General features: G+C 39.0%; 1 protein-coding gene across 4 annotated transcripts in view; it reads right to left on the bottom strand.

The window, feature by feature from the left end:
- Positions 1 to 1,215: 1,215 nt before the first annotated feature.
- SLC16A9 (solute carrier family 16 member 9) overlaps positions 1,216 to 26,865 on the bottom strand; it is a 39,405-nt gene continuing 13,755 nt past the window's right edge. For 3 of the 4 annotated variants that reach the window (XM_030571036.1, XM_030571037.1, XM_030571038.1), the window contains exons 3-7: positions 23,210 to 23,420; positions 6,773 to 6,916; positions 5,284 to 5,379; positions 2,918 to 3,829; positions 1,216 to 2,376 (exon numbers count right to left, since the gene is read on the bottom strand). In XM_030571036.1, coding sequence (XP_030426896.1) covers positions 2,198 to 2,376; positions 2,918 to 3,829; positions 5,284 to 5,379; positions 6,773 to 6,916; positions 23,210 to 23,405 — 1,527 coding nt within the window. In that variant the 5' untranslated portion in view covers positions 23,406 to 23,420 and the 3' untranslated portion in view covers positions 1,216 to 2,197. The remainder of the gene's footprint in view (positions 2,377 to 2,917; positions 3,830 to 5,283; positions 5,380 to 6,772; positions 6,917 to 23,209; positions 23,421 to 26,865) is intronic. The other variant, XM_030571039.1, reaches the window with a different exon arrangement.

Raw genomic sequence — 26,865 nt, 5'->3', positions numbered from 1 at the left:
TAGTGAGATAAAATGAGGGGGAGACAGACTCCAGCTGCTATGATAGTCCAGGCAGGACATTAAACGGTACGGGGGAGAGGAGCCCAGCCTCCCGCTGCTATGATAGTCCAGGCAGTACAGAATCTTTTCTTTAGACATGAAAGGGGGGGGGAGCTGATGGAGCTCAACCCCGACTTGCTATGATGAAGACAGTTACCAGCCGTTCTGTACCATCTGCCAGGAATGACCGGAAGTCATTCCTATTTTTACCCAAGCGCCCCCAGCTGACCTCACCTGAGGCCAGCCAGGAGCACTCACGGGATGATGACGAGGACGGCTGTCAGTCATTTTGCACTGTACTGTCTGCCACCAGGGAGGGGAGGGGAGGGGAGAGGATGCTGCTGTTCAGTGCCGCAGCACCGCGTCTACCAGCAGCATGCAGTAGACATACGGTGACATTGAAAAAAGTCAATAAACGATTTTTTCCCTTTTCTTTCATGGGGGAAAGGGGGGGTAAATTGACGAGATATACCCTGAACCACCCCGGACAATGTGTTTGACCCTACAGGCACTGGAAGCTCAGCTAAGAATGCAAATACTTTTTGGAGACTGCGGGGACTATGGGATAGCTGGAGTCCTCAGTACCCCCTCCCTCCCTCCATGAGCGTCCATTTGATTCTTTGGCTTTCCGTTACGCTTGTCACACAGCACTGTGCTGTGGACTCTGTATCATAGCCTGGAGATTTTTTCAAATGCTTTGTCATTTTGTCTTCTGTAATGGAGCTCTGACAGAACAGATTTGTCTCCCTATACAGCGATCAGATCCAGTATCTCCCGTATGGTCCATGCTGGAGCTCTTTTTGGATTCTGGGACTGCATGGCCACCTGTGCTGATCAGCGCTCCACGCTGGGCAAATAGGAAATTAAATTCCCGTCTACCTGGCCAGTGCATCTGAGTTCAGATTGCTTTCCAGAGCGGTCACAATGGTGCACTGTGGGATACCACCTGGAGGCCAATACCGTCGATTTGTGGCCACACTACCCCTAAGCCAACATGGCAATACCGATTTCAGCGCTACTCCTCTTGTCGAGGAGGAGTACAGAAGCCAGTTTAAAGAGCCCTTTATATCGATACAAAGGGCCTCGTTGTGTGGACAGGTGCAGGGTTAAATCGGTTTAGCGCTGCTAAATTCGGTTTAAACGCATAGTGTAGACCAGGCCTGAGTCAGAGTTTAAGGTGGTTTCAAAAATCATATTTATTCCTTGGTTTGAAAGATTTTGGTTCTATAATTTTTAAACAAACTTCAAAAAGTGTGCAGCAAAATATTTGGAGCATAGCATCTTAGTTTGCAGTGGTATGCAAATTGTTAAGTTTTACCATAATGTTTACTTCAGTTATACAATAGAGGTTTTTCCTCATTAGAATACTTTACAATAAAGCAGGGAACCTTAAAAAAGGAAACATTTCCCTTACCATGATATAAGCACCTCATCAATGTATTGCATTCCAGGTGATAAGGTATTTTTTTCAAGCCTCTCATTGTACAACTATTGGAAACCTCTGAAGGGAGATGTTAGTGCCATCCTTTTCCACTAAGAAAAGGGCCTTCTAATATATTCCAAATTGCTACAGCACAAGATCTTTTTTTTCCATAAAAACAACAAAAAAAAATACAGCTGATAATACAGCAGAATATCCCCATTACTGGGTGATGGAGTAGATGGAGGCTGAACACATGGAGTACAGCTACACTGCAATAAGAGAGCCTTGGCACAGCTGTGGCTGGCCTTGGCTAGCTGACTCATGTTTATGGGGCTTGGGCTGAAGGGCTGTAATTTGCAATGTAGACACACATTCACGCTCAGAATGAAGCCCGGGCTCTGAAACCCAATGATGGGGGTGGGTCTCATAGCCCAGGCTCAGCCTACCCCCAAAATATCTATACTGCAATTTTATACCCCATGCCCCCAGCTCAAGTCAGCTGACCCAGGCTCTGAGACTCGGCGCTACAGGTTTCTTATTGTAGTGTAGACAAACCCACAGTCTACAGTAGACAAAGCAAGACCATTCTTAAAAAAATGAATGTCAAGCATAATTGGATTTTCTTCTATTTGTAAAAGGATTTTTGTATTTCATAAATAAGTGGAAAAATTACTAAAACATTTTGCTATATAGTACATAGTATAAAAAGGCATTGAAGAGTTGTCCAGCTGCCATTTAAATACTAGATGCAACCATGTAGGAGTAAGTATTTGGAGGTGGCTTTGCACTCTGATTATTACAGTTGTCCCAGCATGGCAGAGCTGCCACCAACAGAAGAAGTCCACCTAGCAGAACACAAAGTCCACTAAAGCAGAAAGCAATGTCATATGTCTGTGTCCAGTCATAAAACCAACCTGAAAAGAAAAAGAAAAAAAGTGAGATCAATGATATACAATTGCTGAACATACAGCAGAAATGTATTGAGAATCATCATATTTGAATTAACAACAAAATGTATGGTTTAGTACATAATGTTGTAATGTTACAACATGCAAAACTAACAAATGTAATCTAAAAACTGTTTAGCACAACATGTAATATTTCATCATGTTTATATTCCCCTTACATTAGTCTGGTCAGCTATAAAGAAATGTGTTGTAACTTTCTAAATATTTGCAGCAAAGAGTCCTGTGCATCTGACGAAGTGGGTATTGACCCATGAAAGCTCATGCTCCAAAACGTCTGTTAGTCTATAAGGTGCCACAGGACTCTTTGCTGCTTTTACAGATCCAGACTAACACGGCTACCCCTCTGATACTTTCTAAATATTTTAATTTCATCATTCTACTATCACCACAACTACGCAGAACAGACTTCAGTGTGAACTTATTTAATTTGGTACTGAACAGAATCTATAACAATTAGAATTTGACATCACTTAACCCAATATCTTACCAACAATTGGTGGTCCAAGGCTATTTCCAAGTCCAGCAAAGAACATTAATATCCCATATGCATGTGCCAGTTTCTCAATTCCCACAGTCTTTGTGGTTACATATGGAAAAATTGACCAATTCCCAGTGAGAAAACCTAAAATCCCAGAAAGTATTGCCAACATAATGTAACTTTTGGCAAATGGAATTGCAACCAAAGCCACGCCAGTCATTACTAAGGTAATTACATATAGGTATAAAGTATTAATCCATTTAAAATCTGCCAGTACTCCTAAAACAAGTTTACCAACTGCAGTCATAATCCCTATAATGGAGATAAGAGGCATAACATATTCTTCTTCACTAATGTTTGAACTTCTTGCTACATCTTCCATAAGCAGTAAAGGAGGAAATCCACCAATGTCAAAAAGTAAAATAGCAATAAAAAGTGATGAGAATACTTTGTTTTTAAAAAGAAACAATGTTTCTTCCCAGTAATTTAAATACAGTTGCCATTTCTTCTTGGCAAGCTGTTTGCAAAAGAATGTTTGTTCTACAACTTTCTGTTTATAAGTGTCTGTCTCTTTTGCATGTATTGATATTAATCCATTCTTATTTAAAATACTGTCCTGTTTGCAATCATGTCTGGACATATTATTCACACATTTTTCTTCATTGTAGCCCTTTTCTAGGATGCTTGTATTTTCTTCAACATTTTCCTTCTCGTAGTAAATCAAGTATTGATCTGGAACTTTTTCTAGACATGATTTTTCTGGCATAGGGGAATTAGATAACTCCAAAGGTCTCATTAGACTGCCACATGCTAGTATATTTAGAGATAATGCACCAACTATTAGCAAACATCCATCTAGTCCATATAGCTCAATGAGTTCTCTTTGTAATGCTGCATATATAAAAAGTCCAACACTTGAACCTAGAAAAGGAAATAAAATGAGTGTAAGTTATTTCATGAGGTTATGTCAGCTCTCCAATAGCAAGCTTTAATATTAAAGAGACTGTGAAATATAACTGACAGATAAGGTCTTTCAAGGAAATTGCTCTATTATATTAAGTGTATGTATTATCGTGGGCTGGGATTGTATGAATGATACAAAATCTGGAAATTATAAGGTATATAGTGAAAATTTGTCAGACAAGTATGGACTTTTAGGACAATAAGTGTTAAGTGGACTTCCTGGGGAATCCCTAGGAAGAGGTTAATGAAAATTACCCAATTCCCACTATGCAAAAAAATTACCACAAAGAGTCTTTGTCTGCTGATTACCTGTTACAGAAGGCCATGGCCAAAGCCCGAGCTCTATAAAGAAATGGCTGCTCTGGACAGCCATTGTGCTAGTTCTGGATTTAAGACAAATATGAACCTGTAACCATGCAGAAAACCCAGTTATGGGTTTTGAGGGAAAAAAACCTACCAGAGCCCTAGGCTGGAGCGGGGGGGGTTGCCTCTGGTAAACTTTATCATATATGTAGGTTCTTTTCTTGGTTTAATAGGTTTCTCTGTAATGTTTTTACCTTAAGAATGAATGTGCTTACTTAGAAGGAAAATCCATAGAATTATTCTGTCTTCCACACATGACATGACCACCAAAAGCAACCAGAACTTTAACAAAATTAAAAAATAGTATGGATCGGATCATGCCCTCTCACATAAGACACTGAGATGGGATAGTATTTAGACTCTATGCAGGACTCTACACCTGGTCAAAACTGCTCCAAAAGGGGACTCAGATAAAAAGATAACGCAACCCACAAGGCCAGAGGCCTGACAATGTGCACTCTCAACTACACCCTGCTCTGTCTATTCCCTTGCTGACCTACTCAGTCTAAACCCCTTATATGTAAGGAGGATGGACAATTCCAGGAGACCAGAGGATGGATGGAACAGGGCTGTGAAGGAGGCTGAGCTAAACTGTCTCAAGATATCCACACTTTGTGGATTTCTCCCATGCACATATTTAAGTGGCTTGGTTTGGGTTGTTGACTTCAAGCTTTTTATTAAAAAAAAAAACCCCAAAAACCCCAAACATTAAACTTTTCAGTGTCCTTTTAAAAGTCAAAACCAACAATGTCTAGAAAAAATTCCATTTAAACTACAGCTTTGCTAATTGTCCCCTAATAAGCTTATATAAATAGCAATTCTAATGATAAACAAAGGGTTACATTTTATACTAGAGCATCATTTCTGTTATTTTGCACTACCATTCACAGCTATATAGACTACTAACAACTACTGACCCAAATTTTGGCTTTGTTAAAGATATTTTTGACTAATCCTTTTTGATTATTCATTAGTCACTAAGATCAGCAGTAAGCAGTTTAGGACAAATAATTTATAAACTAGAGATTTGTAATATTTTAAAAACATACCTGTTGAAATCAAACCAAGTGCAAGGCCTCTGCGTTTATCAAAATACTGACAGGTGATGGTTACTGTTGCTGTATATAATAAGCCACAGCCAAGCCCTAACAAATACAGGAAGTTTATCAAGGCATCTTGTATAACTTTATACATAGTTTACCTTTTTTTAGAAAATTCAAGAACTAGCTAATACTTGACAACATTCAATTAAAACATGTAGAGCAGTATCATTAATGAATATAATTAAAGATTGGATGTGAAGGATCAACCTATAAATACAATCTTAGGTCTACATTCTTGTTTTCCTCAAGTTACTTTTATTGTTTGTTTTTCCTTACCTCAGATACATTTTTATAAATATGAATTTATCTTTCTGTCCAGATTTAAAAACAGAAACAAAAAACAAATCACCACCAGACTTCTGAATTTTAAAGACTTACTTTCAAAGCACAAGCAATACTTTTTAATCACATGGCATAAATTCGTTTCGTTTGTACCTCCAGATCCAACAAATTGCAAAGACCAATAATGTTCTTTGTATGTTTTCTTAGTCTATATCACAACTACCTTAATTTTGGATGTACATAGCCAGACTGTCTAAAGCTACTTCTGCCATTTTTTAAACAATAAAGTCATTTGTCAAGACTATTACAATAAAAGGAGCCTAAATGTGAAACTTTAATATTAATCTTCCTGTTTTCCATATGAATCACATACTCTACCAATTACTACTGCTTCATTGGCTTCCATCCAAACAGCTGTAATGATGGATTTTACAAATTACTGGGATGGCTAATTGTGTGCCAGGTAGTTTAAGATTACAATACTAATCCAACCATTATCAAATAGGAATGCTTCCTTCCTTTGTTTTACTCTACATCAGACTATTTCAAACACAGTGGCTGGTTGCTAGCTAGTCGGAATACTGCAATTTCATGTATCAGTGTAACTTCAATTCAGGTTCATGAAGAAAACAAGATAACCATTTATTTCCTAATGATTTCTGGTTTGTTAACTAACATTAATGAACAACTATTCCTTCTACTACATGATTCCTTATAAGCTTTTATTCTTACAAATTTACAATGTCACAGCTATGGGAAAGAATTTAAAGAAAGTAGGGTAATAGACAATCTCAGCCTTCTTCCATTACCAATCAGCAATATCTAGGAAAGGTAATAACACATTATTTGAGACTAATCTTCTGAGGAAACCGCAAAAGCTTTCATGCTTCTTGTATTTGACACTATTGTAACACAATCCATTAATTCTTAAAATAAAAAGTTCTCTATTCCTTGATAACTAAGGCCCCAATCCTGCAACTGCAAATGTGCAGCAGACCCCTGTGCCCACACATAGCCCGAAAGTAAGAACTGCTTGCATGAGTAAACATTTACAGAATCTGATCCTGATTCTGAATATAACAGTCTTTATACAAATTCAGCATTCAGTTTCTGAATGATTAGTCTCAATATGAACAATAGTGACATTTCTTACCAACAATAATTCCATATGAAAAAAACAGAAAATATATATTCGGTGCAAAACTGCTCATCATCAGGCCCCCAGCCACCATGAACCCACTGAAGATTGTCACAGGTCTTGCTCCAAAAGAAGACACACACGCACTACAGACAGGACCTACAGCAAAGGGGACAGAAGAGAAGAAAGAAAATAGCTTTTAAATATCAGTAAAAAAGAACTGAAAGGTATTTTTCCAATAATATATTTGGTGTCGTTCTTAAAAATTGTTCAGGATCCCAATGGTATTATAGTATTCAATACAATACATCATAAACCTACAATGTCACATTGCACTTGCATGTATTATACATTCTTGACAAGTTTCACTCAAACAGTACTGAATGATACCAGAAAAATATGAACATTCTATTTTATATCTTTAATGATATTTTAGAAAAGCCTGGTGCTAGAATCATAAAACAACATAGGATAACATTTAAAAACTTCAAGCTCGTTTGTTTTGGGGTTTTTGCAGTGTTGTTGTAGCCATGTTGGCCCCAGGATATTAGAGACAAGCTTTCATGCTACACAGAGCTCTTCTTCAGGTCCTGAATGGCTTGCCTCTTTCACCAACAGAAGTTGTTCCAGTAAAAGATATTATCTCATCTTGTCTCTCTATTATTAATTTTTCCTTACATTCGTGGCAACAGTGCCATCTGGTCCTTACACTAAGCCCTGGTCTACACTACGCGTTTAAACCGAATTTAGCAGCGTTAAACCGATTTAACCCTGCACTCGTCCACACAAGGCCCTTTATATCGATATAAAGGGCTCTTTAAATCAATTTCTCCCCGACGAGAGGAGTAGCACTGAAATCGGTATTGCCATGTCGGATTAGGGTTAGTGTGGCCGCAAATCGACGGTATTGGCCTCCGGGCGGTATCCCACAGTGCACCATTGTGACCACTCTGGAAAGCAATCTGAACTCTGATGCACTGGCCAGGTAGACAGGAAACACCCTGCGAACTTTTGAATTTCATTTCCTGTTTGCCCAGCATGGAGCGCTGATCAGCACGGGTGGCCATGCAGTTCCAAATCCAAAAAGAGCTCCAGCATGGACTGTACGGGAGATACTGGATCTGATAGCTGTATGGGGAGACAAATCTGTTCTATCTGAGCTCTGTTACAGAAGACGAAATGACAAAGCATTTGAAAAAATCTCCAGGCTATGATAGACAGAGTCCACAGCAGGGACTCAGCACAGTGCTGCGTGACAAGCGTAACGGAAAGCCAAAGAATCAAATGGATGCTCATGGAGGGAGGGAGGGAGGGCATACTGAGGACTCCAGCTATCCCACAATCCCCACAGTCTCCAAAAAGCATTTGCATTCTTGGCTGAGCTCCCAATGCCTGAAGGGTCAAAAACATTTTCCCAGGTGTTTCAGGGTGTATGTCATCAATTTACACCCTTCCTCCACCCCCAAAAGAAAAGGGAAAAAAATTGTTTCTCGCCTTTTTTCAATGTCATGCTATGTCTACTGCATGCTGCTGGTAGACGCGGTGCTGCAGTGCTGAACACCAGCATCCCTTTCCCGGTGGCAGATGGTGCAAAATGACTGGTATCCATCTTCATCATCATCAGCCCGTGAGTGCTCCTGGCTGACCTCGGTGAGGTCAGCCGGGGGCGCCTGGGTAAAAATGGGAATGACTCCTGGTCATTCCCAGCAGACGGTACAGAAGGCTTGGTAACCGTCCTCATCATAGCAGCTGGAGGCTGAGCTCCATCAGACCCCCTCTTTCATGTCTAAAGAAGATTCTGTACTGCCTGGACTATCATAGCAGCGGGAGGCTGCGCTCCTCTCCCCGGCACCGTTTAATGTCCTGCCTGGACTATCGTAGTAGCTGGAGTCTGCCTCCCCCTCATTTTATGTCTCTAAAACCTCAGTGTTTCTTATTCCTGCATTCTTTATTACTTCATCACACAAATGGGGGGACAATGCCACGGTAGCCCAGGAGAGTTGGGGGAGGAGGGAAGCAACAGGTGGGGTTGTTGCAGGAGCACCCCCTAGAATGGCATGCAGCTCATCATTTCTGCAGGATCTCTGGGGCTCTGACCCGGAGCAGCTGTGCTCTCTGGTTCTCTAGTACACTTGTCTCATATTCCAGGCAGGACTGACTCTATTTTTAGACAAAACATAAAGAAGAGAATGACCCAGGGAGTCATTCCCATTTTTGTCTATACGCCCCCAGCCGACCTCAGCGAGGCCAGTCAGGAGCACCCATGACAGCAACAGATGGTACAAAAGGATTGATAACCGTCATTGCCAATTTCCAAATGCAAACGGTGCAAAATGACTGATAACCATCATTTCATCGCCAATTTACAATGGCACACGGTGCAATAAGGATGGTAAACGTCTCTGCTACCTTGCAAAGACAAATGAATGCTACTGTGTAGCATTGCAGTACCGTGTCTGTCAGCAGCATCCAGTACGCATACGGTGACTGTGACAAAGGCAAAACAGGCTCCATGGTTGCCATGCTATGGCGTCTGCCAGGGCAATCCAGGGGAAAAGGGTGTGAAATGATTGTCTGCCATTGCTTTCACAGAGGAAGGATTGGGTGATGACATTTACCCAGAATCACCCGCGACACTGTTTCTGCCCCATCGTGCATTGGGATCTCAACCCAGAATTCCAGTGGGAGGGGGAGACTGCGGGAACTATGGGATAGCTACGGGATAGCTACCCACAGTGCAACGCTCCAGAAACCGACGCTACTCTCTGTACATGGACGCACACCTCCGAATTAATGTGCCTAGTGAGGCCGCGTGCACTCAACTTTATACAATCTGTTTTACAAAACCGGTTTATGTAAAATCAGAATAATCCCGTAGTGTAGACATACCCTAAGAAAACATCTACTGTAAATTACCTTTCCCCCACATCTTTCAGGAAATGAAAGACTGACTACAAATAAACTATTTTGATAAGAGATTGCTGTAAAAAGCTTTTCTGATGTTTATTTTAAAACTGACATAACTTGAGGGATTTTTAGTGTAGACCATAGCTGTGGTGCATTGTAGCTGAATTAGTCTAGAACAGTGATCATGAAGCATAGAGGAGCTCTTTTTTAATTAATTTCAAAAATAATATAGTAAGAAGAACATTAAAGTAGAGGGTGTTAAAAATCAGATACATGAGTAAGCTGCTGTCTGTTACAGGCAGGGAAATACAGAATGCAAAACAGAGTCATATGCAAGTATCTGAAATAATTCCTAGTGGCATCACCATACACCTCTAGTAAGTCCCACTAAATAAGCCTCCTTTTCCCACACATCTCCCTCATCTTTCATGTAAAAGAGGAGGCTATGGAACAGAGCTTTTTTTTAAAGAAAATGAGAGGTAGGAACTGGCACAGTTCAGGGAAATTGCACTGGCCTTTCCCTTCTATGGCCCAGCAAGGGCAACCACTGTAAGCTCCTGGTTTCTCGACTGTCACCTTTCTTGGGTAGAAACACCCATCTCTCCCTGACCAGGGTTTATCCAGGCAGCACAGTTCCCTGCTGAATGGAGTTCACCAGCAAGCTAGACTGTGCTTTGCTTTCTCATCAGAGGCTACAAGCAGGTTAATTCCCCATAGTTGTAAGTTACCACACAGCTCTTTCTAAGAAAGCACATTTATTCTTAAGGTGAAAGCATTTCAAAGAAAACATATTAAAAGCAATAAAAAGAACCTGCATGTGTGATCATAAGCTTACCAGAGTAATAATACTTGTAACTAGCAACGGCCTTGAGCTGCAAAATTCAAACTCATATCTGAAATTCCGAAGTTTGGAAGTCTTCAGAACTAGGTTTTTAGCCTGGCAAGTTTTAGAGCCAAATGCCATTTGAGAAGATCAAACCTCAGAGTTAAAGGATATTAGGATCTGGCCCTAATTGCAATTATCTAGAAGTACTATATAGAAGATGGCAGTATGGTAGATTACTACTGTACTAGATGACATTTGTCAAGTTGGATAGCTTATGTTAAGGGGAAACATGAGGAATTTCCAGAAGATGGAATTATGGCAAGGTGGGTAACATAAGGTAAACAGCAGATGCGAATTAGTGAAGGTGGGAACTGGGAATGTGAGCCAGGATTTTAGTACGATTAGCAGCGGTATTGGCACAGGCACAAGCAGTTCTGGGAAGCAGGCTGGGATGGAGTACAGATCTGGCAGCAGATGGGAACCATAGGTCAAGTGAAAGGCAGGACAGAGCTTTTGCTTTTAACGAAGTTGTTAGTTGTAGGACTCTTCAACATGGTTTACATCAGGGCTCTATCCAGGCAAGGGATAAGAAGGAATTAGTGGAGGAAACCAGAAGCTTGATTGTGGAGGCTGGTTATTTTGATTTTAGAAGAGGTAAGGAAGCCAGTTGGAAGTTCAGCCTTGCTGCTTGTCAAGGGGAAAGGCAACAATCAGTATATTGTGAGGATGAAAGTTCTGCAGTGCAATTAGTGAGGGCAAGTGCTTGAAGTGTTAGGTTGCTGGTGATTCTTGAAATTAATCACTAGACTGGCAAATTAAAATGGCATGTTTCTTAAAACCACAAGATTTAAAAACGAAACTACACAGGATGTCTGTGTGTTACATAAGAAGTTCTGCTCCACTAAAAACATTAGGCAGTGATAACAATTCCATTGAGCAGAGGAATCTGCACTCTTTTTCATTTTCTATTTCTTGGTCAGTATACTGTGAACAAGAGAAACAGCACTTCCTTTTCCTTCCTCCTCTTTTTATGAAGGGAATCTCCAAATTCCAGGACATCCTTCTTACAAAACTTCCCAGTATGGTTTGGTGGGTCAGTGGTAATTCAACAAAGTACGAAGCAGGGGATCAGAGTTGAAGCAGTAAGCTTGGTCCTTTGCTCCCATGCCAGCAAGAAGTCAAAACATGCAACACTGTGCAAAGTGCTGCCTCATTCTACTCTCTCATAATCTGTAATCTCCTTTGGACCCCATCATGAGCAGCTCTGATAGGGCCCAGAAAGAGCCACATCCAACCTGCCCGCTGGGTTGAAGGTGAGGAACGAAACCAATGGGTTGGTGGAGGAACAGAGACCATTGTTGCCCCTTCCTCCCCACTCCCGAGGAAAAAAATCCCATGGCTGCATTATCAATACATTGATGAACCTATTTACCAGCAGAAGGAATGCCAGAATAGATATTTAAAAGGGACCCCAAGGCTCTTGCTGAAAACAGATGCTTACATTGGGAGACATAACTTTTGTATAAATTCCCTCTGCCACCCCTCACTCAAAAGAGGATCCAAAAATAAAACTGACAGTTACTCTACTCAGACCTCATACGGACGTCCATAGCTCAGAATGTTTCTCTCTCTCTCCCAGTAAATCGACATCCTGTCTCAAAGGACCCAATACCTTTAATTCTAACTTCATGGGATCCTGAACAAGGAGATTCTAATAGAAGCATGATATTCTCTAAAAATAATTCAAATACTGTAGGCTTCCAAGAAATTATTTATCTCAAAAACTTAGTACAGGAAAAGAAAGTTAAGCCTGAAGATACAGACATATCAAATATTCTACAATTTCTGCAAGATGCTGTGGCCCTAGGTTTAGGAGCCTATTCCTTAAAGGTCCATTTTTCAGGAGTGTTCTAAATTTATATGCTGAATCTTGTAATACTTCACATTCCCAAATTCTCACATTTCAGAGAGCAGTTAAACGGGTCAATCTCCTAGATTATCTATCTTTCTGGAATGGGATTTAAACTTGGTTTTTACGGGCTTCTTCCTTTTCTATCTTCAAGGCCTTGCACAGAAGAGATCTACTTTCTGTCAATAAAAATATGATTTCTGGTAGCCATTATCTTTGACAGGAGAGTTTCAGAGATAATAATACTCTCCATGGAAGAATCACACAGCGGCCTTCACCAAAATAAAATAATTCAAACTCCTTCCTTCAGTAAAGAAGTAATTACTTCCTCACGTTTGCTAAATATCCGCACGACAATCTCTGGCATAAGCTTGATGTCAGGAGATTTATAAATATCCGCCTCATACACTAATAAGAAAATGTTCCTCACTTTTTAATTTTTTCCATCCAAATTATTAAGGACCTTAAATCACCTATAGCTAACTCTAAGGCAAAAAGCCACATCAGAGATCTGCCAGGCAGCCATGTGGCCATCAAGCTCCACCTTCACAAGACACTACTACTTAGATCTTTTGACCACTGCAGACATATTATTTGCAAGGCAGAAGCTTCAGTCCAGGGGTCCCTAGACAATTCTTCTTCTTCACAGGCAGCATGGCTTCACCCTGCTTTGCAGACCATCAGTACTAACATCTCCCTCGCTTCACTTTTTCAAATTGCTATTTCTTGTTTGTGATGATTTAGCAGAAATCAGGGTGGATAAAAATCAATGATAAAAAAATGTAAAAAATCTGATTTTTTAATTTAAATCGGATTTTTTTGATAAAATGTTTTGAAGGTAAAAACCTATGTAAAGATCATTTTAATTAAGATATCTTTGAGCTATAATGTATCTCATCGTGGAATAGAGATTATAAATTCTAATTATATAGTATGAGACAATATAGTCATATAATGTTTAAGAAAAGTTTTGTAAATGAGTTCCAATAATTCATGGATTAGGGACCCAATCTTATAGGGTTCCAGGGGCTTCTGTATAGAAAGATTAACCTAAATAACCTATCTACCCAGTGGGACTCGGTGCTCAGTCTGGAGGATACCATCAGAAATCCTTACTTTTGCAGTTCTCAAATGGTAGATATGTGTCTCCAGAGATAACATGCTTGTTAATAGCAAAAATGTTTTCAAATAAATAAATAATATACAGAGGTGAGAAATAACAGACCTCAACCCTATTGTCCCTCTGCAAATTTGCATACACAGAGTCAATCCCTCACCTCTCTCTCAAACAGGATGATCAGACAGCAAGTGTGAAAAATCGGGATGGGGTGGGGTAGGGGGGTAATAGGAGCCTATATAAGAAAAAGACCCCAAATCGGGCCATCTGGTCACCCTACTCTAAATGGGCAATGTTTCAAAAGTTCAATAGAAGATTGTTGGGGGTGGAATAGATCTGGACAAAGAGAAGTTGTCTGGGGATAAATGTGAGAAGGGAGGGACAGGTAGTAGAAACAAAAGTGAACCTGTTTGAGCAGCATATTCCAGAAGTCTTGAGGTCTTTCTGAGTGTAGCCTTGTCATGAATATAAAGGGAAGGGTGACCACCTTTCTGTATACAGTTCTATGGGGTCCCTCCTGACCAGAGGCACAAAATCTTCTTACCTGTAAAGAAGGGGTTCTCAAACTGGGGGTCGGGACCCATCAGGGGGTCATGAGGTTATTACATGGGGGGTCATGAGCTGTCAGCCTCCACCCGCAACCCCGCTTTGCCTCCAGCATTTATAATTGTCTTAAATATATAAAAAGTGTTTTCAAGTTATAAGGGGGGGGTCACACTCAGATACTTGCTATGTGAAAGGGGTCACCAGTACAAAAGTTTGAGAACCACTGCTGTAAAGGGTTAAGTAACCTAGCTCACACCTGACCAAAAGGACCAATAAGGGGACAAGATACTTTCAGATATGGGCTGAGGGGGAAGGCTTTGTCTGTCTGCTCTGTGTGCTTGCTGCAGTTAGATCAAGCAAGCAAGCAAGCAATCCAACTCCTACAGAGTTAGTAAGTATTTAGCAAGGAAATGCATTAGTTTACTTTTATTTTGACTTGTGTTTTCCTTTGTGTAAGAGGGAGGTTTATGCCTGGTTTTGTAACTTTAAGGTTTTGCCTAGAGGGGAGAGCCTCTTGAGTATTTTCTTATTCTGTGAAGTACTTACCATCCCAATTTTATAGGAGTAATTCCTTTACATTTTCTTTAATTGAATTTCTCTTTTAAGAACCTGATTGATTTTTCATTGTTTTAAGATCCAAGGGTTTGGGTCTGTGTTCATCTGTTCCCATTGGTGAGAATATATTCTCACGCCTCCCCAGGAAAGGGGGTGTACGGGCTTGGAGGGATATTTGGGGAAGGTAGGGCTCCAAGTGGCCTTCCCTAAATATTTATTTAAATCACTTGGTGGTGGCAGCATTATTTAATCCAAGGTATAGGAGAGAAATTGCACGTTGGGGAGTTTTTAACCTAAGCTGGTAGAAATAAGTTTAGGGGGTCTTCATGCGGGTCCCCATGTCTGTACCCTAAAGTTCAAAGTGGGCAGGGAACCCTGACAAGCCTTCACTGATTTGAGATCTACCATATCATTCTCTCACTAGAAGGAAAAACTTATAATTGCAGCAGGCCATAAAAGAGACCCAGTTTGGGAATATTTTAATGAAGTTCCTTTTCCTGTGGGTAAGACAGGCATGCGTGCAAAATGCAAACAGTGCAACAAAGAAATGCAAGGCTTGGTTGCCTGAATGAAACAACATCATGAGAAGTGTTCCTTCTCAGTAGGAAGCTGCACTGAAAACGATGAAAGGAACATGTCTGACCATGCAGGACCTTCCACGTTGATAAACTTTTTTATTTCATACTTCTTTCTTAAGGACTGCCTGTCTTCCTTCTGAGCTATTCTTGAATTCTCATGTTTGAAGAAAATTATAGTTGTTAGTCTATGGTACTATCATTTTAGATGCAGTTGTGATAAAAAATAAATAGCTGAAATAGGCAGATCTTCCTTTTACAATTTCACCTTTAAAGTAGTGCTGAGTGTCAGTGAATGCAATGACTAATCCTAAATGAGCAGTACAGTAATAATAATTAAATAACTACATGACTTATTTTGTTTAGGAGAATCCATCCTCAACATACAGGATTCTGAAGACTATCCACCTTCAAGATCACCATCATTTTCTATAGTTTCAGAGTTATCTACAAATTACAGTGTTTCAGTCACATCATGTATGTCACATAGCCACTATACATCACCTGTAGCAAAAAGAAAAAGAAAAATCCCCATCATCCAGAAACAATCATAGATAGGTTTGTGGGAAGAACCAGCAGGTTACAAAGAGAGATCATTGATTAAAAAATTGCCCAATTTGTTTATGCAACAAACTCTCCTTTCTGTATGATTGAAAATCCACACTTCTTTAACATGCTTCAGTTATTAAGACCAGGATACAGTCCATCCAACAGAGCAGATGTCACAGGCAAATTGCTGGATAAAGTGTATGAAAGAGAAATTGAGCAGTGTGCAAAAGATCTAGAGGATAAAATTGTTAATCTGAGTCTTGATGAGTGGAGCAATGTCCACAATGATCCTGTTGTATGCGCCTGTGTGACAACAGAAGAAGGGAACTTCTAAATTACAGAAATTATATCAGGAAATGCACACACAGCAGAATACTTACAAGAAGTAGCAGTAAAAGCTATAACAAACTATGAAAAAAAATTCAAATGCTTAGTGCGCAGCTTGGTCATAAACAATGCTGCAAATGTATCCAAGATGAAAAGAAATTTAGAAGCGAGTAAAGGGAGCTACCAACATACGGTTGCAGTGCTCATTTGAAGCACCTCCTAGCCAAATACTTCAGTGTTCTAGAAATGAAGGCTAATGTTGTTGAAATTGCAAAATACTTCTGTAACAACCACTTAGCAGCAGCTGCTCTGAAAAAAGTGAGAGGAACCAAGCTAACTCTCCCACAAGATGTGCGATGGAACTCAGTAGTGGACTGTTTTGAGCACTGTATCATGAACTGACAGTTTGTGAACAAAATTGTGAAAAAAATAGATGGCACCGTCACAGCCAAAGTTCTCAGCATCAGGCGTAGGAGAAATGTTGAACACATGCTGAGTACCCTGAAGCCTATTTCTGTAGCCTTGAACAAAATGCAGGGAAATAGCTGTTTTATTGCTGATGCTGTTGAAATCTGTAAGGAACTGAGTGAGATCTTAAAAAGAAAAATATGCAATGACAGAGTTAAATTACAAGCATTAAAAAAAAACGAATGGGACAAGCACTATTTCCAGCTCATTTTCTTGCAAATATTGTCAATACTCAGTACCAGGGTCAAACCTTAACTGCTGAAGAAGAGTAATTGGCTATGACATGGACATCCAGCAATCATCCCTCCATAATGCCAACTATAATAAACTTCAGAGCTAAGGGTGAACCACTCAATAAATATATGTTTGCTGATGATGTTTTAAAGAAAGTCACACCAGTGAACTGGGGGAGTCACTTAAGCACTTGGATTCAGAGACTGTTGAAGTGATAATGTCACTTTTTAAAGAGCAATAGCTTCTTCAGCTAGTGTAGAAAGAATATTCTCTTCCTTGGACTAATTCATTCCAAATTGTGAAATTGTTTGGGATCTGAAAAAGCAGAAAAACTTGTTTTTCTTTTCCAGATTATGAACAAATAGGAAAATGAAGGTGAAAATGACTCAGTTTGCTGCAGAAGCTAATATTTTAAGTTTCTCATTTTGACCTGGCTGACATAGTCAATTTAATTTTTGACTTTTTTTTAAAACTATTTCATTTAACTACTTTGGTTAAAAACAATTTTAACAAAAACAAAACTTGATTTTAAAAAACTTGAATGTTTAATTACATTCAAAAATTCATATGTTTGTTTTGTTAAAATATTATATGTTTGCTGTTGAAGAAAAAAATTCCAGAATAATGTTGTTGTTTTAATTAAATAAAACAATTTAAATGTCTGTCTGGTGATGTTCTCCTACTAATACAGCCTGCCAAGAAAATCTTCCAAATATTAATGATTAACCTGTTGAACTGGAGATAGTTCACCTCCCAGTGACTTCATAAATATCTGCTTCAGTTACCTTTGGTAAATGAAATAAATCATTCATTTTGTGATATAGCTGTAAAACTAATCTGAAAAGTTTTCAAAATAAACCACTTTAAAAATGTATAGCATGTACCTTCTAATAATGAAGGCTACATCTATCTCTGAGTTGTGAAAAATATGTATTAAGGTTATAACAACCAACAAGAATGCACTTTTATGTAGAAATCCACCATTAAATTGAGTCTTCCTGACCAGTGATTTAAATCATGATTTAAATCCATTTGATTTAATTAAATCCACCCTGGCAGAAATGATATCAGAAAAAATGGGGAAAAAAATCTCTCTTTAATGAAGATAGTAATCAATCTGACCCATCATAGTAATTAATATCTGCTTGAACCTGTTTAATGAGGATGCAATGCCAGCATGGTATCTAGCCAGCTTATGCAAAAGTTAAGCCATTTTTATTTCTAGTGAGACTTTTGCATATTAAGATGTTTCTCTAGAACTAACAGGTCTCTACACTTCCAAATGCTTCCTCTTGGGTAAGCACATCAGTCCCAGAAGCCCTTTCACACTGGAAAGCAACCTACTTGTGACTGATTAATAGACTTTTCATTCAAAAAATATTTGAAAAGAATCTGTTAATCTTAAAAATGACAAAACTTTGGGCCAAGTTCTGTTCTCAAATGTCCATTTGTAGCTTCCACTGACTACAGTTGGAGCTATATACATGCAAGATTTGGCCTTCAATCTGTACTCACTGAAAGATGTTTTACAAAATAAAAATTGTAAAAATCTAATGTGAAATCTAACACAATGGTAAAGTTATGGTGTATACCTCAAACCACTTAAGAGCATTCCACACAAGTTTACCTTGATTTAATTTTTATTGGTTTTTAAAGCAACTTTATAGCCTCCTTATTCCTCTTCCACATTTTTTTTTAAAAAGTATTCTAGCTGTCTCTGGCACTGCAGGATGCTGTGATGTCATCTATAAAATGCTCCGATGCAACATTGCACAGGCTCAGCTATTGGGTGGGGTTTTTTTTGTTTGTTTTGGGGGAGGAGTGAGATTGGTTTATTTTAGTATATTGCATGGTTCTGATTTAATTTTGGTTTGTATACCAAGTGAATATTAAAATTTAAAAAGTGTTTTCTTTAAAATAGAGGTGAGGAGTTTAGGAACATAATTAAAATTCTTGTTTTTTAACAAACAGACATTCACAATACGCTAAATTGCTAGAACTGGGCAAAAATGACATTTCCCCTCCCTTACTGAGATGAATATATTATATCCCTGTCAGTCAACTGAATTAAAAAAACAAGAGTAATTTCCTTCTGCATTTCCTTCAGCTATAAAAATAAACATGCACAGAATTAACAATAGCTTTATTGCAAGGCTTGAGTGTCATATTTAAATACAGAAGATTTTATAAATCCTTTTCTTGACTTGCCCACAATTTCTAAGCTGAGCATGAAAAGGGAGGTTATGACTAAGCTATGCAATGATGCCACAGAAAGAAAGACTCCCTTATTTTAACTATACTGACATGAGACATTGCCTTAATGATGTTTTCAGGATTATTGTTGAGATGGCACAAGTCGGAAACTAGGCTAATGTGAAATTCACCTCAATAAAGAGGGTGTTGCACAAGGCCCAAAGTGCTACTTGATTCCTAGTTCAGCTCTTTACATGAGTCTCATGAAATGTTCAGGGCCTTGTGCAGATCCTCTGTACTGAGATGAAGAAGTTAAAACTCACCATAATCAGTAGGTCTGAAATTTAGATTTTTGAAAACACTGAAACTATGAGAAAAAAAGAATATACGGATATTGCTCTTTAAAAATACTTGTTTCTTGTGCCTATCTGAAAGACACACACTTGAGTACACATTCTTATCTCATTTACACTGGTGTACTATAATCTCATGGCCATCAATGGAGCTACACCAGATTTAGACCAGTTGTAAATGATAATAGAACCTGGTTCTCATTCGCTATATAAATGAGGAAGTCCCCACGCAGCATGGTACGTTAAGAACACCAAAACACATTAAAATAGTAACTAAATGAGAAATTTGTCATTAAGATAAGTAATATGCAAATTTAGTGCAAAAAGGGCTGACAAAGTGGCACTTGAAGATGTTGCTTTGAAAACCGTTTATACAAATAGCAAAAAATAAGCCTCCCTGTGGTCAGATAGAAAGTGTAACCCTAATGTGTTAATACACTGAAACTACTTAAATGAATAATTTATAAATTATTAAACTGTTTAAATGAATAAACAATTTAAGTAACTTTTTATGAGCTTACTAGTGGTAAGCGCAACTGTTAAATGAACCTCTATTTAATGAAGATAATACATTCAGAAATAAACATTTCTCCTTATTAATAGTGACATTTACCCCAGGGCCCATACAAAATTTTCTGTGCTGCTTAAGCCATGTATGATCCTTGCACTGGGAAGAAAGGAGAGGTACTGAGCACGCATGTAGGGGGCACGAGAAGTTGTGATTGTATTCCAGTTCCATTACATTCATCTCTCATGTTCACATACACTCACAAGCATAGATGTGAATTTCATTCTCCTGGTCTCTATTTAGTTTCCTGCACAACACCAGTGTTGTCACACGATGCAGGAAGCTTGAATTTCAACCCCAGGGCTACATTTTGCCCTCAGATATATACCAGGACTGCCCATTTTTTGCCAGCTTAATCCAGGAACAGATTTGACCCTCTAGTGTTCTGTTAAATCATCAAGTCAAATGATTTAACATTTTGCCTAATCAAAATTGATTACGAGTTTATTGTCGGGTTCTGATAGGATACAAGAAACTACCTTTTTTCAGACTACAAAAGTAATCATCTCATCCAATATCATGCCCAACAGACATGACTGTAAGTCTGCTCTGTCCCGGCAAGCCATGACACTTTAGCACTTCAGGAGCATTCTAATTCTTCCTTTTTATAAGTTGCGGCCTTTTCTGGAAAATATTTATATGCAGTCTGAATGACCAATGGAAAATGCCAAGGCACTGGGATTTCAATTTCTGGAACACTGCGGTAAATAATCCGTTTTCTATCAAATATTTGTGAATACTGCACTTTGTAAAGCTCTTATTATTATATGTTCAAAGTATAAAATATAAGAAAGGCCATTAAGCAGGCAGCATTCTCTTCCTGCTCTGAAAAGAGTAAACACACTCAGAATACCAATAAACAGGGGTTAGGGTTGGGTTTTTTAAAGAATTAAATGTTAAAAGAGTACTAGATTATTCAATGGTAAAGTGCATTACAAGATCTCTTTCTCATTTATTTTATGATATCACAGAAATTTTAATTTTCTGTAAAAGGTAGTACTGGTGATTTGTTTTGTACCAAGGTAGAGGGATTAAAGGGTTTAATAGCTGGCAGGAAAGGAGGGAAGGATTAGACAGATGTAAAAGGAAGTTGGGACTTTTCTCACAGAGGAGGTCTTGGCTGATGGTGGTAATGAGTCACAGAGCTTTGATCACTGAGGTAAAAGTAGAAAGAACATCTCTCTCATTTACTCCCCTCACAGAGGTTTCATTTAGGCCTCAATCCTTCAACACACTGAGCAGCTCCCAGGAGAAGCTGAATACACCCAAGGCCAATATTTAAGCACCTCTGGCATTCACAAAACCAATGCTCAGCTTCCACCTAAGTCTGAAAGCGCCTGAAGTTTCCACTGGTAAAGTCCCATAGAAGCCTAAATTTTTGCCGCTGGGCCGGGACATAGCATTGAGTTGCTCAGCACTTAACTCATGCCAAAACCACAGCAGGATTCACAAGCTAGGTGTGTCTCCTACTCTGATTAGCTTGCCTGCAGGGCTGGATCCAGTAGGCATGCTCTGAGCACACTTAACATGAAAGATGGGGAAAGGAGGTAGAGGGGCCCCTCTTTTACCCAATAGTCCATAGGGTTAGAGCACTCACTCAGGGTGTGGGATATTGGGGCTCAAATCCCTACGTGCCTGATGTGGAACTGAGATTCAAATCCAGGTCTTCCCCCACCTCGGTGAGTGCCTAGTCACTGAGTATAGAGTCATTCTCACTATCTCTCTCTGGCCTCAAAAATATTTCATTATTATACAAAGTGGAACAGCTTCAACACCAGGAGAGGTTGGGTGAGCCCTTCCCCTTAATATCCTATAGCGCAGTGATCAGGGCACTCTCCAAGGAGATCAGAGACCTGGGTACAATTCCCACCTCTACAACAGACAGAGAAAATATTTGAACTTAGTCTGCCATGATCTAGGTGAATGCACTGACCAGGGGGCTCTTGAATAAAGGGGTGGGGGGAGAGATGGTACCACTGCCACTTCCTCCTACTCTCTATACAAACAGCATAAGTCAGGCCAGTCCCACACTTCTGGAGAGGGTTCATGGCTGTGAATCCCAAGGAGAGATAAGTACCTCCCTCTGACCCAGTTTTAGGCCACATCTATTCTCTTAAGCCTTTCTTTCAGGCTAGTTTAGGCAGCTCCTCACTCAGCATGCTGGCTTCTATTCATCCCTTTTTTAAGGGCCTAACTCTTCCAAGGCACGGGGAGCTTTGGCATCTAACTTAGTGTTAGGAGTTCTACTACGCAGCAGGGTACCTAACCTAATACAAGTTAGCCATAACATCAAGCACTACAACGCCTACATCCTACTTATGGATCTAGCCCTGACAGTGCAAGACCCTTATTACAAATAATCACACGTAGTTACAAAACTTATTTCTTCCTTCTTTCTTGCAAAGGAGGCTTTGCTCAGTTTTGCTGTCACAGACGGATATGATTGTTTGCATGAAGTGGAATCTGCTGATGGAAATAATGAAGATTTGTCTTGGATATATTATGCAAAAGTATCAGTTTCTATGTATGAATCTTCAGGTAGCGAAAACTAGCAGTTACACAGCTCTGTAATCAGTGTTCAGTATTAAAGTCATACAGCAGCACTGTTATTTCACCTATAGCCATCCCAGAAAATATTCTATCACACAAGATCCAGCTGTTCCTCTTCGGATGATGCACTCCTTACTGAAGAAAGGCTACCCATTACTGAAGTTACTGCAGTCATTTATATATGCCTTTTCCGACTTCAGTGAGAGTTTTTCCTTGAGTAAAGAAAGTGGAACTGAATCCTTGACCTCCTTCAACTGGTGGTTTCATATCTCAAGCTAGAAAAATGACTGACTAGTTTTTTAATTGATCTCTCCTTGTGATCCAACAAATCAAGATAACGGTTATTTGTTCTCCTTTCAGCAAAACAACAAATGAAAGTGCTGTGCCCCTCCCAAGCTCTTATTTTTCGTTCACAGTATAAATTAGGATTCATAGTTTCACAGAAGCAGTTTCTCTCCGCTATTTTTAGTTTGCTAAAGTAATAGTTATTTTGGATTTATCCTTAGGACAACAACATTATTAATGGCAGGCTGCTTTTTGTTAAACTGACATTGTACTGTTTTGCATTTTACTTTTTTAATGCACAACAATGTAGTTATGAATATAATGCCATTAACCATGTTGGATTAAGACACAATACAGTATGGAAGTCCTTTCTAGATTCCCATTCTTAAATTAATCATTTAGTGTATTTTAAAATTATAGATAGATTTAACAGCTATTAAAATATGAAGAAAGAATGTCATTTACAAACATATATTGCTCCTAGACTTACTGGCAAGCAATCCAACTCCACTCGCAAGGGATCCAATCCAAGCAGTCTTTCCTTTCCCTTCTCCAAAAGTATCCAGCCATTCTAGATATAAGACTCCGACTGCTAATGGAGACCCATAACAGAAGAACTGAGTAAAGAAGGAGACAAGGACAATCACCCAGCCCCATCCACCATCTGGCGACTTCAGCAATACCATTTTCTAGTGCCGGCTCTGTACAAAGCAGAGAACAAACAAAACATACAACTGAAAATATGAACTAGTCCAACATTTCTCAGATGTAGCCACCAGAGGCTTTTCATGTGGCCACGATAGCCTCCTGGGTGGTGATGGGGATAGGCAAAGCATAGGCCCCTCCCACTCCCTTCTTGTTGCTCCTGGATGCACCGCCCTGCGCCGCCTCTGGAGAGAGGTGGGGCACAACACTGCAGGAGAAAGGTGACTTCTTGACCCACGTTGGGGGGAGGGGGATTGGGTGGCAGGCTCTAGCGATGGGACTTCAGGAACCTGGCCACACAGCCCCGGTGTCCTACCATGGGGCAGAGGGTATTGACCTACCTGCCCCCCCTTCCCCGGCTCTAGCCATGTGGCCCTGGACTCCAGCTGCAAGGCTTCAACCACCAGCCCCTGGTTTCAGCTGCCTGGCAGCAGGTGCTGGCCACAGGCCCAGGGCAGTGGGTTCCAAGCATGTGGCTTTGGGCACCAACTCCTAGGTCTGACCACAGGGCAATAGGTGCTGACCCCTGGCTCCGGCCATGGAGTTTCATTCAACCTCTGGCCCCCTAGTTCCAGCCATGCAGTGGCAGGTGCTGGCCCTGGGCTCCAGCCACACAGTCCTAGCTCCTGGTGCTGATCCCTTGCCCCAGCTACACAGCAGCCGGCGCTGACCCATAGCTCTGTTCCTGGGCTCCGGCCATGACGGGAGCTGATCCCGGGTGCCGACCCCTGGCCCTGGCCACGCAGCAGCAAGCGCTGACTCCAGCCACACAGCAGCAGCACTGACTCCTGGCTCCAGCCACGCACTCCTGGACTCTGGCATCTAGCTCCGGGCTCTGTCCGTGTGGAGGCAGGCACTAGCCCTGGGCGCTGACCCACAGCTCCGATCCCTGTCTCCAGCCACGCAGTTCCTGTCCCCAGCTCTGGGTTCTGGCCATGGGCACTGAGCCCTGGCTGCATGGCAGCAGACACCAGGCCCTGGCTCTGGCCATGCAACAGCAGTGCTCATCACCCAACCCCATTATCCCTGGCCCTTACCACAACTCCGTATCCATCTCCCCTCTTTCCCCCAGGACGCTGCTGCCTTCCTGGCTTCACATCCATCCCCCCAAATGCCATGGCCCCTCGCTGCCTCCCCCACCCCCGAATGCATCCCACCATTGCCTCTGGCCCCTGCTGCATCCCCCTATGCCACTCACCCACATCCAGGGCTTAATGGGTACTGGGGCTTGCTGAAAAAAGTGATATTAACAATTATGCAAGTATCACTTTTCACAGCAAACTGACTGGCTATTTGTGAAAAGTGATACTTGTATGTTTGTCAAAATCACTTTTCATAGACTCCCAGGTAGGTATTAAGTGGGCTGTGATATTAACAAATATAACTTCTCACAGCAAGCCTCAGGACTCACATGGGACGGGGAGCGGTGAAGGGGAAGGCAACATTATTTTTGTTATTGAGTCTACCAAAAAACCCTACAAATATACATTACAATGAACCAAGCAACACTGCACAGGAACAAAATGACACACCAAACACTCCTTGGCATTTCTTATAAAACACGCACAAGATGTAACAATACATGAAATGTCATATATATATATATATATATATATATATATATATATATATATATATATATATATATATATATATATATATATATATATATATATATATACATAGTTACACACACACATTATATATACATATATATATACATACATACACACACACACACATACAGACACACACATATATATACACACACTATATATATATATATATAAATAAAATATGTGTGTGTGTATATATATGTGTGTGTGTATGTGTGTGTGTGTGTATATATATAAAAAATACGTGTGTGTGTGTATATATATAATATGTGTGTGTATATATATATAAATAAAAATATGTGCATGTATATGTATGTGTGTACATATATATGTGTATATATATGTACACACATATATGTGTGTGTGTGTGTATATATATGTATATGTGTGTGTGTGTGTGTGTGTGTGTGTGTGTGTGTGTGTGTATATATATATATATATATATATATAATATATGTGTGTGTAATATATATATAAAAATAATAATATGTGTATGTATATGTATGTGTGTATATGTATGTGTGTATAGGTATGTATGTGTGTGTGTATATTATATATATATATAATATGTGTGTGTATTTATATGTGTGTATATATATAATATATGTGTGTGTGTATATATCTATGTATATATATGTGTGTGTATATATATATATGTGTATATAAAATGTGTGTGTATGTATTTTATGTATATATACATATAATATATGTGTGTCTGTGTATATATATATAATATGTGTGTGTGTATATATATAATATGTGTGTATATCTGTGTGTGTATATACATATATACATATATACATGTGTATATATATATACACATGTATACATATACATATATACATGTGTATATATATATACACATGTATACATATGTGTGTATATATATACACACATGTATATATGTATATGTGTGTATATATATACATATACATGTGTATATACATATACATGTGTATATATGTACATATATATGTATACACACGTGTGTGTATGTGTGTGTATGTATATATGGTGTGTGTGCATATATATATGTGTGTGTGTATATGTATATATATATATATATATATATATATATATAAAATACGTGTGCGTGTATATATATAAATAAATAAAAATATATGTGTGTATATGTATGTGTATATATATATAATATATGTCTGTGTATATGTATGTGTATATATATATATATATGTATGTGTATATATGTGTGTGTGTATCTATATATGTGTGTGTGTGTATATATAAATAAAATATGTGTGTGTGTGTGTATATATATGCGTATATTATATATATATATATATATATATATATATATATATATAAAAGTGTGTATGTATATATATATATAAGTGTGTATGTATATATACATATATGTGTGTATGTCTGCATATATATATAATATGTGTGTGTATATATATGTACATATATATATAATGTGTGTGTATCTATATAAATATATGTGTGTATGTGTATATATATACTATATGTGTGTATATATAATGTGTGTGTGTATATATATAAAAATATGTGTGTGTATATATGTATATGTATATACGTATATATACATATACAGACATATGTATATATGTACATGTATATATACATATACATGTATATGTATACACACACATATATGTGTGTGTATGTGTGTGTATGTATATATGGTGTGTGTGTGTGTATATATATATATAAAATACGTGTGTGTGTGTGTATATATAAATAAATAAAATTATATGTGTGTATATGTATGTGTATATATATATAATATATGTGTGTATATATATGTGTGTGTGTATATATGTGTGTGTATGTATATATAAAT

The sequence above is a fragment of the Gopherus evgoodei genome, chromosome 7 (genome assembly GCF_007399415.2).
Source record: "Gopherus evgoodei ecotype Sinaloan lineage chromosome 7, rGopEvg1_v1.p, whole genome shotgun sequence".
Lineage (NCBI taxonomy): Eukaryota > Metazoa > Chordata > Testudines > Testudinidae > Gopherus > Gopherus evgoodei.
This window is presented reverse-complemented; position numbering and strand designations above follow the sequence as displayed.